The 18,136-nt window shown below is 39.9% G+C and overlaps 1 protein-coding gene across 1 annotated transcript; it reads right to left on the reverse strand.

Moving 5' to 3' along the window:
- Positions 1 to 17,441: 17,441 nt before the first annotated feature.
- Positions 17,442 to 17,858, reverse strand: LOC142181674 (uncharacterized). The gene has a single exon (XM_075255075.1). The coding sequence runs from the start codon at positions 17,856 to 17,858 to the stop codon at positions 17,442 to 17,444; it is 417 nt and encodes a 138-aa protein (XP_075111176.1).
- Between the last annotated feature and the right edge of the window lie 278 nt (positions 17,859 to 18,136).

Here is an 18,136-nt window from a genome sequence, read left to right on the forward strand (position 1 = left end):
TTGAAGAGCTTACTAAACGAATCGAATCAGGTAAAAAAATCGAGGCTAATGACAAAAAGGTAGAAACATACAACTCACGGGTTGACCAAATACCGGGGGTACCCCCGATCCTAAAGGGTTTGGATTCGAAGAAGTTCGTGCAGAATCCTTTCCCTCCAAGTGCAACTCCGATGACCATCCCGAAGAACTTTCGTATGCAAGAATTTCCCAAATACAATGGGACCACTGACCCTAATGAGCATGTTACTTGTTATACATGCGCAATAAAGGAAAATGACTTAGAAGACGATGAGATTGAATCTGTTCTATTGAAAAAATTTGGAGAGGCTTTATCAAAGGGAGCGATGATATGGTACCACAATTTGCCGCCCAATTCCATCGATTCCTTCACGATGCTTGCAGATTCGTTCGTAAATGCACACGCTAGAGCAATAAAGGTTGTGACTAGGAATTCAGACCTCTTCAAAGTAAGACAAAAGGACAACAAAATATTAAGGGAATTCGTATCTCGATTCCAGATGGAACGTATGGATCTACCCCCGGTCACAGATGATTGGGCTATTCAAACTTTTACTCAAGGTTTGAACGAGCGAAGTTCGATAGCATCACGACAACTAAAGCAGAACTTTATTGAATATCGAGTTGTAACCTAGGCCGATGTACATAATCGCTACTAGTCGAAGATCAGGGTCGAGGATAATCAATTGGTAACTCCCTCCGGTTCTGTTTAACCAAATAGGCCCATCGATAGAATTCAAAGGGACATCGACAGAGAACCCCGATCAAACAGAGATCGGTATCAACCATACAACATAAATTGTAGAAATAGCGGCCGGGAATGTAATCCCATTTGAAATGATCGAAGGAATGATTGAGGATAGATCTACCGAGGGCTCATGAGTAAAAGTGGCTTCGATAAACATGTCGGTACCCAAGAAGCACCACGACTGTCAGAATACAACTTCAGCATCAATGCATCGGGTATTGTATTAGCAATCATACAGATCAAAGATACTAGGTGGCCCAGACCCCTACAGACCGATCTAGCTGAAAGGAACCCTAATCAAATATGCAAATAACATGGTACCCATGGTCATAAAATCGAAGACAGACAGCTGAGGGAGGAGGCAACTCGTTTGTTCAACGAGGGTCATCTTCGAGAATTCATAAGCGACCGAGCGAAAAATCACTTCAGAGATAGGGATGCAAACAGAAAAAATGAACAGGAAGAACCACAACACATAATTCATATGATCGTTGGTGGGGTCGATATTCCTCAAGGACCGGTATTTAAACACACCAAGGTGACAATCACGAGGGAGAAGCGAACTCAGGACTACTTACTAGAAGAAACCTTGTCTTTTAATGACGAAGATGCAGAAGGGACCGAACAACCTCACAACGACGCGCTGGTAATATCTATCCTTATGAATAAAATTCAAGTTAAGTTAAATGTGTGTTGATTGATCCAGGTAGCTCGGCAAATATTACTCGATCAAGGGTCGTAGAGCAACTCGGCCTCAAAGATCAGATCATGCCTGCAACTCTGGTACTTAATGGCTTCAACATGGCAAGTGAAACCACCAAAGGGGAAATCATTATGCCAGTAAACGTGGCCAGGACTATCCAAGAAACAAAGTTCCATGTGATCGAAGGTGACATGAGATATAACGCGCTACTCGGAAGGCCTTGGATTCATAATATGAGAGTGGTGCCCTCGATGCTTCCAAGTCTTGAAATTCCCAACATCAGAAGGAATCAAAATAGTGTACGATGAACAACTCGCCGCCAAAGAAATGTTTGCAATCGATGAGGTAATACCAATATCGATGATGTCATCAACAAAGGGATCAGAATCGAAGGGAAAACAAGAAGTCAAATAATAGTCACAATCGCCGGCCTCAGCCCGACCGGAGGAGCAGGAAACTTTCGAGGATGATGATTATATGATACCTCAAACCTTCGTAATCTTTGATGATTCTGATGCAACAAAGTCAACGATAGAAGAGCTAGAACAAATCATAATGATCGAGCATCTACCCAATCGAAAGCTATACCTAGGCACGGGTTAACTCCCCAGCTCAGGAAAAAACTCATTCAATTCCTTTTAAATAACATGGATTGTTTTGTTTGGTCCCACCTAGACATGACAGGGATCCCACCGGAGATCACTACACATCGACTGAGCTTGGACCCGAAGTTTTGCTCGGTAAAACAAAAAAGAAGACCTCAATCCGAGGTAAAGCACGCATTCATTAAGGATGAGGTAACAAAACTTCTCAATATAGGATCCATTCGGGAGGTAAAATATCCCGAATGGTTAGCAAACGTAGTTGTAGTCCCTAAAAAGGGAAACAAACTTAAAATGTGCGTAGACTATAAGGATTTAAACAAGGCATGCCCTAAAGATTCTTTTCCTTTGCCGAATATCGATCGTATGATCGATGCCACGGCCGGGAACGAGATCCTTAGTTTTCTCGATGCCGACTCCGGCTACAATCAAATACAAATGAACCTGGAGAATCTGGAAAAGACTTCGTTTATAACTAAATACGACACCTATTGCTATAATGTAATGTCGTTTAAACTAAAAAATGCTGGTGCTACTTATCAATTCCTAGTAAAATGAATGTTTGATGAACAAATAGGTAAATCAATGGAGGTTTATATTGATGATATGCTAGTTAAGACCCTGCTAGCAGAGGACCATTTGAAACATTTGCAGGAGACTTTCAACATACTGAGAAAATACAACTTGAAGCTCAACCCAGAGAAATGTGCATTCGGGGTCGATACTGGTAAGTTCCTCGGCTTTATGGTATCAAATCAGGGGATTGAAATCAACCCCGATAAAATCAAAGCAATCGAAGACATCACAGTTGTTGATAATGTCAAAGTTGTACAAAGGTTAACGGGCGCATACCCGCCCTGGGTCGATTTATTTCAGGATCCTTAGATAGGAGCCACCGGTTCTTCTCACTACTTAAGAAAAAGAGAAATTTCGCATGGACCCCAGAACATCAACAGGCTTTGGAGGAACTCAAATGATACCTATTGAGCCCGCCATTATTTCACACCCTAAGGGCGGGCGAGCAAATTTACTTGTACTTAGCGATCTCGGAGATATCAGTAAGTGGGGTCTTAGTTCGAGAAGAGAAAGGTACGTAATTTCCTGTTTATTATGTTAGTCGGAGCCTAGGAGAAGCCGAGACCCAGTACCTGCACTTAGAAAAATTAGTGATCGCTTTGATATGTGCATCTAGGAAGTTAAAACCATATTTTCAATGTCACCCAATTTATGTTGTAACCACCTACCCCCTTCGCAACATTTTGCACAAGCCCGAGCTCTCGGGTAGATTGGCCTAATGGGCCATCGATATCAGCGGGTACGATATCGAGTATCAACCCCGAACAACCATCAAGTCTCAAATCTTCGTAGAATTCATGGCCAACTTCACGCCAGCCCTCGTACCCGAGGTCAAAAAGGAATTATTATTAAAATCGGGTACATCATGATGGGTGTGGACCCTTTTCACAGATGACGCTTCGAACGTGAAGGGGTCCAGGCTAGGCATCGTTTTGAAGCCACCCACAGGTAATACAATTAGACAGTCTATCAAAACCTCGAAATTAACTAATAATGAGGCCGAGTATGATGCTATTATCACATCCCAAACTGATGGGCCGCGACGGGTGCCCGAGTCCTACTTGTCGAATACCCTTAAACATGCGACTAATATATACATGAATAATATCTGCTGAATTACGAGAATAACATATGTGAGGAAAACCTGTCCAAAAGACATATATACATATACGTGCAAAATACGTAGGGCGAGCCGATAAGGCTGCTATAGATAACTATATATCCAAAACTGGAAGCTGACAAGGCCATATACTACCCAACTATGCACGACTGTCTACAGACCTCTAACAAAATATACAACTGTACAAGGATGGTACTAGGCCCCGGCATACCCATATATGTAAACAAACCTATCGTACCAAAATCAAAAGCAGCTCCGGATCAAATGGAGCACACCAACTCTCGCTGGTCAAGGATCCTAAGAAGGGGGACCGTTTTCTTGTCTACCTGCACCTGCGGGCATGAAGCGTAGGCTCTGGGAAATAGGGCGTTAGTACGAATAATATACTGAGTATGTAAGGTATGAAAATTAGTATATAAAAGACATAGATAAAACATGGAATAAAGAATTCCGCTTGTAAGTCTAAAAAACTTTGTAAATCCTGAAACATTTATAATATCATGCACGTGCGTGTAAATGTCATGTCATGCATAGGTATAGGTGTACATAATGTCATCAAGCCTCTGAGGGCATCCCATCATATCATCTCGGCCACTGTGGGCAAAATCATCAATATATACCAGCTGATTAGGTGGTGGTGCGTATATAACGCCGTAACCTTTTCCCATATCCCATATACATATTTATACATATATATACTATATAATTCCATTTATTCATGGGTCAATGTACACGTATAAATGAATGCAATGCATGAGAAGTATGCCAATAAAATCTTTCGGAACATCATAAGACCATTATGTCTCTGATTAATATCATGAAATAGACCTTATCAACTTATGTATTTTCCGAGACCCATAAACAGACGATAGAATAATAAGACATATGGGGAATCACAAATATAAGTATCTCTAGCAATTCTATGAATAGAGTTATTTATGGAAGTTGTGCAGTTGCTCATTTCATTTGTCTTATGGATCATGCCAAAAGGAAAGAGGGGATAGCCTTAACATACCTGAGCTGATTCTCTTGACAATCCCTCCAACACACGTCTTTTGCGAAAAACATGTAACGGCAGATCGAAGTAGGGAAAAATCTGTACGATATTCTTGAAAAAGATTGTACCGTGCTCTCTTAGAATTTGTAATTCACGCTTTATCCCATTGGCACGGAATCAACGAACAACATCATTCTTATTTGGTATAGAAATATTTGCTCTTGGAAGGATTCAATTCGACTAGCCCACTCTTAATTCTTTAATTCTTAATCTTTAGATATTAGGAAATAAAACATATCACTAATGTAGGAAAGCTCTTATAGTGGGTGTGGGCCACTTATTAGATAAGTAAGCCACTTAATCCTCCAAATTTGTGATCTATGTAAGACTTAATAGTCACTTTAAAAGTGATGGGGGATGCTGCCACGTTTTTTGGGGGGGTTAAGTCATCCAAAATCTATAATTATCCAAATTTTAATTAATCTCTCACTAAAAATTATTAGTTACCTAATTATTCACATAATTAATAATTATCTCAAATTACTTAAAATACTACTCACTTTTAACACACCTTTATGTACCCTACTATCATGGTTATGGAGTACCTTGTATGGCACTAGTTCATAAATACCGGGTATTATAGCTCGGACCGTATTCTATCCCATATCGACAAACTTCGACAAAACTCACTTTCTTCGATTCGTTTACCTTTTAACCTTCACATCACTTTCTTATCACTTGTTATAAATAACATAAATACATATAACCTTATGATAAGCTCATCCCCGAGTCTACACCGATTAACTGAAGATGGAACTTTAATGTACGAAAATGCGAGATGTAACATCCTTCCCCTTTTAGAAACATTCGTCCTCAAATGTTTAATTCCTCGGGATCTATATAAATCTTGGCAGAGTCGCCCTTGTAACAGTACTACTGTCAACCCTTTATGTAGAAAACTCAATAATGCAATGTCACATAGGAGCACAATCATCAATAACGACAATGGCCTCACGACCAATGATAATAACTAACACAAGAATCCATACACGTACCTTAAAGCTGTGATGTCTTAGTTGGATCCTTCTCTAGAAGAGGAAATAAGTGAGGATACCTAGAATTCATGTCTTTTTCGGCTTCCCAAGTCATTTCTTCCACATTAATGTTTTTCCAAAGTACTTTCACTGAAGCTATGTCTTTAGTCCTCAATCTTCGAACCTGTTTGTCTAATATAGCACTGGGAGTTTCCTTATGTGATAGATGTTCTATGACCTGAACATCGTCAACTGACACAACTCTGGAAGGATCTCCAATACAATTATGGATCACAGACACATGAAAGACTGGATGGACAGATTCCAAGTCAGAAGGCAAGTCTAACTCATATGCTACATATCCTACCTTACGTATGATCTTATATGGTCCAATGTACCGAGGTCTTAGTTTTCCTTTCTTTCCAAACCTCATAACCCCTTTCATCGGTGATAATTTTAGGAATACCCAATCGTCAACTAGAAAATCTAAGTCTTACTATCAATTATACGCATAAGACTTTTGATGGCTTTGAGTTGCTAATAGCCTTTCCTGTACAAGCTTAATTTTATCGATTTCCTGATGTACCAATTCTGGTCCTACTAATGTAGCTTACCCAACATCGAGCCACCCTATAGGCGACCTATACGTCCGTCCTTAAAGAGCTTCGTATGGAGCCATATGAATATTGGAAGCTCTGTAAAGAGCTTCGTATATGCAAACTCAATAAGCAGCAAATGATCATCCCAGCTTCCCTTGAAGTCTAACATACAAGCCCGTAACATATCCTCAAGTATCTGAATAGTACGCTCAGTATGTCCGTCTGTCTGGGGATGAAATGTGGTAATAAGACTTACCTAAGTCCCCAATCCTTTTTGGAAGGACCTTCAGAAATTAGCTGTAAACTGAGCTCCTCTATCCGGGATAATAGATATAGGGACACCATGCAGCCGTACTATCTCCTTAATGTAAAGCCTTACATAATCCTCTGTCGAATATGTAGTCCTAATGGGCAGAAAATGGGCTTATTTCATAAGTCTATCAACAATCATCCATATAGAATTGAACTTACGCTGGGTACGAGGTAAACCTAGGATGAAATCCATATTGATTACTTCCCACTTCCAAGTCGGAATCACTATAACCTACAATAATCCACCGAGTTGTTGATGTTCAATCTTAACCTGCTGATAGTTAGGGCGTTGAGCAACAAACTCTACTATATCCTTTTTCATAATGTCCCACCAGTATATTTTCCGGATATCATGATACATATTTGTTGCTCCTAGATTGATAGAATAACGAGAATAGGGAGTTTTTTCCATAACCTGTCGACACAGGCCTACAATATCAGGGATACATAATCGTCCTCAATATCTGAGGACCCCATCTTTTGTAATCACAAATGGTGTCTTCTCCTTCTGAGGGGTTGTATTCCTATAATGAACTAACATAGGATCCTCGTACCGGCATTCCTTCACTTCAGTTACTAAAGAGGATGTTGTTGTGTCCTGAATAGTAATTTAGGTATCACCTGAATCTAATAATCGAACTCTAAGACTAGCTAGCTGATGAATCTTATGGGCTATTCTCCTATTCTCTTATTGTAAATATGATAGGCTACCTATAGATCTATGGTTGAGGGCGTTGGCTACTACGTTCGCCTTCCATGGATGGTATAAAATATCAATGTCATAGTCTTTAAGTAGCTCCAACCATCTCCTTAGATGTGAATTCAATTCCTTTTGCTTGAAGATATACTGAAGGCTCTTATGATCCGTATAGATATCAACATGAATGCCATACAAGTAGTTCTTCCATATCTTTAGTGCATGAATCACCACGGCTAACTCTAAATCACGGGTCGGGTAATTCTTCTCGTGCCTTCTTAGTTGTACAGATGCATAAGCTAAAACCTTACCATGCTGCATCAGTACACAACCCAATCCAATGCCCAAAGTGTCACAATAGATGACATAACCATCGGTCCCTTTTAGGAGCATTAGAACAGGTGCTGAAGTTAATCTGCCCTTCAATGCCTGGAAACTCTACTCGCAAGCATTGGATAATGTTTGGACCTTCGATTGAGTAATAAATTGAAGAGGATTTCATGAATTGTATGGGATTAAAATGCCCATGTAAGGTGAGTCATATTGGGATGCTATCAAATATGGTTATGGAAATATCGTATCGCCCTTAGGTGGATCAATCTAATTACTCCAGATATCCCCGATGAGACGTGAGCCCTAGTGGCAGTGTTACATAAAAGATCAAGTTATCAGTGGTAAATGATAGGTCAACATTATGGTGAATCAACAATGGATGGACAAAATTCATAAAGTACGAGGTGAGATTAGGTCGTCATTCTTAAGATGAACAGTAATAAGGAAGCATTAAAGGACATAGATTTATACATATGGGATAAGCAACGAACGTAACCTGAAGTTTGGTAGCAGACCTCAGTAAAGATAAACCGAGGTAAGAGTTATGGTATATTATGACCTACTTAGATGTAGTAAAGTCATGCGGATAGATAACCAGATCTATGAAATAAGGTATATCAATATTCGTAAGTTCAACAAAGTACCATGAGAAGGACTTCAATATACCTATAGATGCCTAGAGGGACATCTTGTCAAGTTCTGTATATGTTCACAAAGTGAGGCCTAGAGATTGGCTAAAAGCTAAAGGGAAGAGTCGCGTAGGTGTATTTACAAGGTCAGAGTCGTACAGGCTGCATGATAGAAGGTGGCAACAATTACAATATTGGAAGGATTTCGACCACAAGTCGTGGTGTGAGAAAAAAGCCTAAAGGGGAGAGGGATGCCCTAGCCTTTGGAATTATTCACAGAATAGTTGCCTAGATGGCAAAGAGAGTACTAAAGTATTCAGAAGGTATAAGTTATGATAATGATAAGTGCATCTGTCAACATTCGAGGACAAATGTTCGAAAGGGGAGAATGATGTTACACCCCACGTGATAGTTTATATGAGTCCACCAAACTATAGAGTACCAGGTCCTCTATGAGTTTCTACTAAGAATACTAATAAAACAGTAAGTAAATAAGACAAGGAGTTTTACGTGGAAAAAATTCCTCCTCAAGGGGATAAAAAACCACGACCTACACTAGTAGGATTTCAACTTCACTACTGAGCAATCTTTAGATTACAACCTATTGTAACCTTTGAAATTAAACTCCTAATCCCTCACTAACATGTAATACACCTACTGTAAGCTACTTTGCAATACACCTATTACAAAGACTTCAACACATGTCTAACTCTAGTCACGATACAAACACTAAGGTTTATGATTTTACAAGAGGGTTCCTAAGCGACGCTTCTAGATAAGCAAATTAGGAATTATAATGAAGAACAATTACAAAGTTACAACTCAACTAAGGACAACAAAATGCTAGATTTGGTAACTGGTCTGTAGAAGTGTTTAACTTTGTTCTTGATGCACTTGAAAATTGAATCCTAGAATATCAGATGGCTTGAATCCTTGAAGTTGATTCTCAAGTATTCAAATGATGTTTTGTTGTAATACTCTTGTTAATACAACTTGGATGACATCACTTGAATGATGTAATCACTTGGTTGGTCAAAGGACAAGTAACTGTTGGAACACTGCAGTGCAGGCAGAAACAGTGCAGGCAGTTACGTCACTTTCCAGCTGTACCCAATTGATTTCGTACCGCTTTTAGGGAACCACAAGGGTATCAGGTCCTTATGTTGGTTCTCTATCGCCTAAAGCTGTAGGAGTTCACATTTAGCTAGAGTCCGTTGATTAGCAATGTATACCAATTGTTCCGGGTTCCATATCTGGTTCTTAATAGTAAGTTTGTTAGATCATCAAAACATAAGGCTAAGACATTGAAACCCCATCAAGTTCCCCTTTCTTGATGGTGAAAAACTTAGACATTGATAACACATTTTTAGAGCAGAAATAACCAGATGAAGCAACATGAACTTTGCAAGTTCCCTCTGACTATGTGCTTCCCCCTTAATCGGATCCCTGTTTCAATTATACTTCCTCCTTTTGGAATCATTAAAAGTAAACAAGCAAGCAAGTAGCATAAAGAAGTCTAGCCTAGCTAACTCATGCCACATATGTGCACACAACATGATAGACGAGAGAAACATAAGCATTATATACCAAAAGGGGATAGTTTTTATATATATAAAACATATGCCTTTGCTATATAGCAAAGGAAAAGATTGGATTGTTGGAGAAGTACTGATACATCCCATCCACATCAAAACAAAAAAGAAAACAAAAACAACTACCAAGTCATGAAAAACAAGAACAGAAAATCCAGAAACTGATCACTGAAGGGGGTTGCTTAGGGGGCACTAGGAGTAGAGGGCTTGGAAGCTGCAGCAAGGGTTTGGAGAACTAGGTCTATTCGGGCATTTGCTAACTTTTACTCGGTGAGCAGTTCTGATTTTAGGTTCTCCACTTGTGCCCTGAGATCAACTTTTTCTTTTTTTAAACGAGCTATCTCTTCATTTGACTCTGGATCCCCTTGGGCTTGCTGACCTTCCAGGATAGCGTTCCTCGCCTTCAATCTTCGAATCTCCTCAGTTGCGCTATTTTGTGCATTGATGAGCTGAGAGATTGCTGATATGCTACCTACCCCCATTCTTCTCAATGCACTCACACTCCTTCAAAGTTGTGTGAAAAAAGGTCTACTTCTTGGTCCCTATTTTGCACTGTCCTAGTGGCACTTTGAAGAACTTAAACACATGCGTAAGGAGGAACCCATAGGGAAGCCCATGATTTCCATCCTTGAAGGTAGCTACCTTCTGCATGTGCTCAATAATAATTGCAGGCAAATTCATAGCTAAAAATCCATCTAGTGCCTCCATTAGATATAGGTCTGATTTTGAATCCATGGACCTCCGCTCTGCTCGAGGTAGGAGAACTTTGTTCAATAGCTCAAACAACAACCGATAAATAGGCAATAGGGCTTTCTTGTGAACCTGTTCCCCTTGCAGAGACACATCAAACATAATAGCCACCCCATTCACCAAGGCACAAATATGGTCAGTATCAATGGGAAAGAGGTCAGCATAGAAGTGTCGAACTTCATCCTCATACATTTTGGGCGCATATACTTGGAACATATGCTCCCACCGTTGAAATTCAACCATCTCAATTACTTGACGCATACCAGCCATATCAAAGATTGTTGGGTCAAAATTGCGACCCAACAATACCTTTTGGTGCCTCAAATGTTCTGAAACGGAACTAGTTTCACTTCTTAACCTTTTCGCAGAAATTGGTTACTTAACAGGTTCCAACTTTCTCTTCCCAGACTTCACAACACTTGATTTTGCTTTTCCTTTAGACTTCACCAATACATCCTCATCATAAGCTGATGGTTCACTCATAACATCTTTCAACTTTGAATTGGGGGTTGTAACTTTCTCTACTGAAGTTGAATGCTTCTTCTTCTAGGACCTTCTCACCAAGGAACTAGGTTCCTCTGTTGTCTCCTCTTCCACTTCTACCACAGGGACATCCTTATCACACACTACTTTATTGTTTTTCACCAGTTTCTTCCTTTTCTTCTTACTGCTCTTTTTACTATCTTGAAGGGCAGAGTCATAAGCTACCTTTGCTTGTAACCTAGTAGTAGGTCGCTTAGTAGAAGACTCAGGGGTGATCACTGCCCTTCGCTTGACTATTAATAAATCAAGAGCAATGTTGTCTTCATCTTCTTCATCACTAGACCTCATCTTAGGAACCAGAATGTCCAAGGTCTCAACAATAAAGTGTGGAGAAGGTGCAGGAGCAGAACTGGCCTAGGAGTGGGAACCTTGACCCGTTTCCTTCGGAGAGAGGTCAGGTCCCGCACAAGAGGGCCCAGTTGTTTCTGCTGGTGTAGAGCCTTCAACAAGCGGCTCCTTCTCCAACCAGTTCCTGTGTCTTATTCCTCTAAGACTTGGGTACAGCAGAAATTACCTTATTCAATACTCCATCTGCATATACAACAAAAATGATCGTGATAGTTTTATTCTCGATAGGCTCTATGGCCACCACAGAATCTGAAGCAACAATGGTGGAAGATTGATCAACCCTAGCCCCAAAAACTCCCACAGCCTTAGGACCTTTACCCGGTTCTCCACTTTTCCCTTGGTCAATGAGAATCTCAGAAGATAGAGATGAAGGATCATCGATTTTTAGGGTTTCTGAGATAGTCGCCTAAGAACTGGTAGATGAAGGGAAATCTAGGTTAGATGTGGTTTCAGTGATTAGGACAGGGATGGTGACAGAGGATTCATTGGGGACGGAGAACTCAAGGGTTTTCTTTAGGTTAGTAACAACTGAAGAAGGGATTTTGGGGAAATTGTCAGCCATTGAAAAGATAAAGTTGAGAATCTTTGGAGAGGGTCTAATAGGGAAGTATGATCAGTGAAGAGAAGAGAGGGGTTTTAAAATAGAGAAGATAATTATGAGAATAGAGATATGAACCGGTTCTGAAACGGCGATAGTTCCTGGGGAGTTGCAACGTTTCAAAGGGAGATGGAAAGGATTTGAAATGAAAAGACGTGATGGTAGAGTCTGAAAAGGTGGATGATGTGGCAATTGATATTGGTACCTTTCCAATATGTGTATTAAAGAATGCACAGGACTACTAACCTTTGGTACAAGAACCAGGTTCTTGACCTATTTTTTGAATATTTTCAATCCTCTTTCACCACCCATGCAATGTATCTACAACTTCTATAATCATCATGCATGTTTACATACAACGGTATTGAAGTGAGTTAGACTTGGCCAGAAAACACTTTAGCTAATTTTACTTGAAGGTGATTTTCATAGCCAACTGATAGGAATGAGGTTCTCAATTAGGCTTTATTAGCCCTAGCTTCACCCTATTCTTTTAAAAAGTTCCCTACTCAAAACTTTGGTGAAGATATCTGTAATTTGGTCTTCTGTACTGCAGAACTTCATACAGATAAACCCTTTCTCCACATTGTCCCTCAGAAAGTGATGTCTTGCATCAATGTGCTTGGTTCTTTTGTGTTGAACTAGATTCTTGGCCATGTTGAGTGCACTGGTGTTATCATATAGAAGAGGCACACAATCAGTAAATACCCCAAAATCCTCCAATTATTATTTGATCCATAAGAGTTGAGCACAGTAGGAGGCTGCAGCTACATATTCTGCTTCAGCTGTTGAAAGAGCCACTGAGTTTTGCTTCCTTGTGTCCCAAAAGATGAGACATGATCCTAGAAAGTGAACCATTCCTGAAGTACTTTTCTTGTCCACAAAATAACGTGCATAGTCAGCATCAACATACCTAGTAAGATTAAAACTATCACCTGAGGGGTAATACAAGACGAGGTCTCATGTTCCCTTAAGATATCTCAGAATTCTTTTGGCAGCCTTCTGATAAGATTCTTTGGGATTTGACTGAAACCTTGCACATAGCCCGACACTGAAGACAATGTCAGGTCTGCTGGCAGTAAGATAGAGAAGAGACCCAATAATGCCTCTATACATAGTTTGATTCACAGGAGATCTAGACTCATCCATGTCCAGTCGAGTAGTCGTTGCAATAGGGGTGTCTATCACTTTTGATGCTTCCATATCAAACCTCTTCAAGAGCTCCTTTATGTATTTTTGCTAACAAATGAATGCACCCTTTGTAGACTACTTTTCTTGAAGAACAAAGAAGAAATTCAGCTCCCCCATCATGCTCATTTCAAACTCACTTCCCATGAGTTTTGCAAATTCTTCACACACTGAATCGGCTATTGCCCCAAAAATGATATCATCAACATATACCTGAACAATGAGCAGGTTCCTCCCCCGTTTCTTCAGGAACAAGGTGTTGTCAATTTTTCCTCTAGTAAAACCATTTTCTTAGAGGAACTTTGACAACCTTTCATACCATGCTCGAGGAGCCTGCTTCAACCCATACAATGCTTTGTCCAGTTTGAACACATATTCAGGGTGCTCATGATATTTAAACCCTGGAGGCTGCTTTACATAGACTTCTTCCTTAAGAAATCCATTCAGAAATACATTTTTGACATCAATTTGGAATAGAGTGAATTCCATATGTGATGCAAAAGTGATTAGGATTCTAATAGCTTCCATGCGAGCAACCGGAGAAAATGTCTCATCATAATCAATTCCTTCCTCCTGATTGTAACCTTGAACCACTAGCCTAGCCTTGTTCCTTGTAGTGTTTTCATGTTCATCAAGCTTATTTATGAATACCCACCTGGTTCCTATGATGGTTCGATCTTAGGGTCGAGGTACTAGGTGCCATTCATTGTTACTTTAGAACTGATGCAACTCATCTTGCATGGCTGTAATCTAGTCTGCATCTTTAAGGCCTCATTGATGTTTTTAGGTTCTATTTTGGAAAGAAAGGCTGAAAAGGAAAGTGAATTTCTGACTTTTGTTCGGGTTTGAACACCTAAATCTAGAGGGGTAATTATGTTGTCAAGAGGATGAGAGCTTTTTTATTTCCAGTTAGGCACTTGTTTCATTTGCAGAGGAGCTAGGTAAGTCTGACTGGTCCCCTTGCATTCTTCTCTCAGCTACTTGTGGAAGTACTTTGAACTGCATCAACCACTCTTTCTTCAGCTTCAGTGGTTGTAATTGTGGTACCTGGTTCCTCTCCAAACGGTGAGGAGGATACAACATTATCTTCACTTGGTTCCTTCACCTGGATCATCATCTCTGTCTTCCGTTTGTCATGTTAATGATTTCACTTGGAACTAGCAGAGGCTCTCCATCTTGATCATCCGTGTTGCTTTTCTCATGGGAGGGATAGGACTGATCAAAAATTACATGAACACTTTCCTCGACACAGTGAGTCCTCTTGTTGTACATCTTGTAGGCTTTGTTTTGAGACGAGTAACCCAAGAAGATTCCTTCATCACTTTTAGCATAACATTTTCCAACCTGATCCTTTCCATTATTAAGAGCATAGTATTTGCACCAAAATGTTCTTAGGTGAGTCAGCTTGGGCTTCCTTCCATTCAGCAACTCATAGGGGGTATTGTTCAGAAGAGACCAGATCATGCACCTGTTCACCAAGTAACAAGAAGTGTTAATGGCTTCAGCCCAGAAGTTCTTGGCAATCCCACTATCGATCAGCATTAATCTTGCCATTTAATTAAGGGTTCTGTTCTTCCTTTCCACAACTCCATATTGCTGGGAAGTTCTTGGTGCTAAAAAGTTGTGGGTAATTCCATATTCATTACAAAACTCATCAAATTTGGCATTGTCGAATTCTGTTCCATGATATGACCTAATACATGCTACTATAGACTCCATCTCCACCTAGATTTTTTTCACAAAGGCCACAAATACCTCAAAGGTTTCATCTTTTGTTCTAAGAAACAGAGTCTAGGTGAATCTAGAGTAGTCATCCACTATCACAAAGATGTATCTTTTTCCTCCCCTGCTTTGCACTCTCATAAGGCCACACAGATCCATATGAAGAAGATTAAGTGGCTTTGAGGTGCTGACATCTTTCTTAGGCTTAAATGAGGACTTCACATGCTTCCCTCTAACACAGGCATCACAGACTTTCTGTTTTTTGAATTTTGACATGGCTAGTCCATGAATCAGGTCTTTCTGAATCAGCGTATTCAGTAGGGAAAAGCTTGCATGCCCCAACCTTCTGTGCCACAATTCAGCATCATCATCAACTGCCTTCAAGCAACTCTGATCACCACTTTGTAGAGACTCAAAATCAACAACATAGATATTCTTGCATCTTTTGGCCACCAGTACTACTGCACTAGCTACTAGACTTGTAATTGTGCATATCTTGGACAAGAATTCCACCTTGTTTCCCTTGTCACATATCTGGGAGACACTCAGGAGACTGTACTGGAGGCCATATATGTAGTACACATTCTCAATTGGGTGAGTAAGTGACTTTCCAATTCTTCCAATACCAAGAATGTATCCCTTTTCCCATTTCCGAAGGATACACTCCCTTTTTGCAGGGCTTTTAGTGAAAGAAAGTCCATGGTGTTTCCAGTCATGTGCTTTGAGCATCCATTGTCCATATACCATTGTTCCCTGCACAAGGAGATCACTGGTTAGATTTAGGAACCCAAGCAAGTTTGGGTCTCTTGTAGCAAGCAATAGGATGAATAAGTGCTCTTTTAGTCCAAGCAGGTAACATGCGTTTTTTATGAGTGGCACCTGGTCTCCTTTTAGTAGTTACTTTCTCAGCAAAAGCTTTGTTTTTCTGCAGAGACTTAACCCTGGCTTGGCAATTTTCCTTTGTTCCTACAGTGGGTACACCGCCAATTATTGGGTACAACAACATACTTGATATGAGGGTTGGAAGGAGTTCTCTCCCTTTGAAACCCTATTCCCTGCCTGTTACCACAATTATTAACATATATGGCAGTGACATCCTCTGAGGACTAGGTCCACTTAAGGGACTTCTTAAGATCATTTTCTACTCTTTCCAGTTCAGCTTGGAGCAACCTAGTTTTCTCAAGTTCAGCACACAAACTAGTTTTCACATCTTTTAATTCATTTTCAAGCATAATGTGCACCTCACTAGCTACTTCTTTCCCTATTTCTAACTTTCCAGGCCTACACTCAGCTCCAGGTTTCTTTATTGTTTCCCTTATCTCTACAATCACTATTAAGAGGTCATATCTCTTCTACTCAACAACAGTCACTTTCTCTACTAAGGCATCCTTTTCTTTACTGAATTTTTCAATGGTTTCTTTCAATTCAACTACTACTACCACCAGATCATCTCTTTCATGTTCTACACTAGTAAATTTCTCAGTTAAAACCTTTTTTTCATTTTCCAGATTATCTATAGTTTCCTTTAGATCAACCACACAAACTACCAAGTCATCTCTGGTTGGCTCAGCATCTCCTAATTATTTGGTCAAGGAATCCTTATCATCTATAAGACTATGATAGGCATCAATCAATATATTTGCTAATGACATGAGTTTTTTAGGAGAGTAGGATTTCATATTTCTCTAAACATCCCTGAAATTTACCTCATCATTGTCATCATCTTTATCATCATCTGATTGTGCCATCAAAGCAAATATTGAGTCATATTCATTTTCTCCACTTTCAACTGCCATCATAGAGATATCACATGCATCAGTTTCTTCATCAGACTCACTAGAGGAATCTCCCCATGCTACAAAAGCTTGCTTCACTACATTATCGGCGTCATTCTTTCCTTTGAAGCGTTTGTCAGGAACCGGGTTCCTTTTAGCTTCTTTATCAGGGTTGTATTTGAAGTGTTCTTGCTTTAGGAGAGGACACTCTTTGATAAAGTGCCCTGGCTTCCCACATTTATGACAGAGGTCATAATTCTTTAGTCTGCTGGAACTGTCTCTCTTTGGTATCCCCCTATTCATTCTGACCATTTTCTGAAATCTTTTGGTTAGGTAAGCCATGTCACAGTCTTCCTCACTTAAGTCATTTCCTTCAGCTTTGAGTACCAGGTTCTTCTCCTTCTTTGGTTCTCTTCTTTCACTGTCTATCTTCTTCTTCATTTTGTAGGTCTTCAGATTTCCTACTAGCTCGTCTATGGTTAGCTCCTGCAAGTCCTTTACTTCAGTGATATCATTTACTTTACTCTCCCATGAACTAGTCAAGATACTAAGAATTTTCCTCACGAGCTTGTTCTTGGGAATGATTTTCCAAGTGAGTGTAACTCATTTATGATGGAAGTGAATCTTGTGTGCATGTTTTGGACAGATTCATCGTCTTTCATCCTAAAGAGCTCATACACAGTGGTAAGCATATCAATCTTGGATTGCTTTACTTGAGTGGTTCCCTCATGTGCTGTTTGCAAAGCTTCCCATATCTCCTTGGTAGATTGACAAGCTGTGATCCTGTTGTATTCATCACGTCCTATCCCACACACCAAAAGTTTCTTGGCACGAAAATATTTCTCCACAACTTTCCTATCTGCATCGGTGTATTCTTTCCTGGTCTTTGGCATCGTCAGTGGAAGTTCTCCAACATTCTTTGTTTGGACAAAAGGGCCATCACATATGATATTCCACAACTCAGAGTCTTCACCCATTATAAAATCATGCATTCTTGTTTTCCACCACCCATAGTATTGTCCATTGAACCTGGGTGGTCGGTATGTAGATTGACCTTCTTCAAAATTTGGTGGAGCAGCCATAAGGATCCTTCCTAGGTGTTAGCCTGATAGGAGGAACCTGTTTTGATACCAATTGTTAGTTTGTATGAGTCCACCAAACTATAGAGTACCAGGTCCTCTATGAGTTTCTACTGAGAATACTAATAAAACAGTAAGTAAATAAGATAGGGAGTTTTACGTGGAAAAATCCATGG

The sequence above is a fragment of the Nicotiana tabacum genome, chromosome 6, assembly GCF_000715075.1.
Source record: "Nicotiana tabacum cultivar K326 chromosome 6, ASM71507v2, whole genome shotgun sequence".
NCBI classification, from domain to species: Eukaryota; Viridiplantae; Streptophyta; class Magnoliopsida; order Solanales; family Solanaceae; genus Nicotiana; species Nicotiana tabacum.

Bases quoted from the DNA above. Each gene is read 5' to 3' on its own strand.
- LOC142181674 (XM_075255075.1), bottom strand. From the start codon at position 17,858: ATGGGTGAAGACTCTGAGTTGTGGAATATCATATGTGATGGCCCTTTT.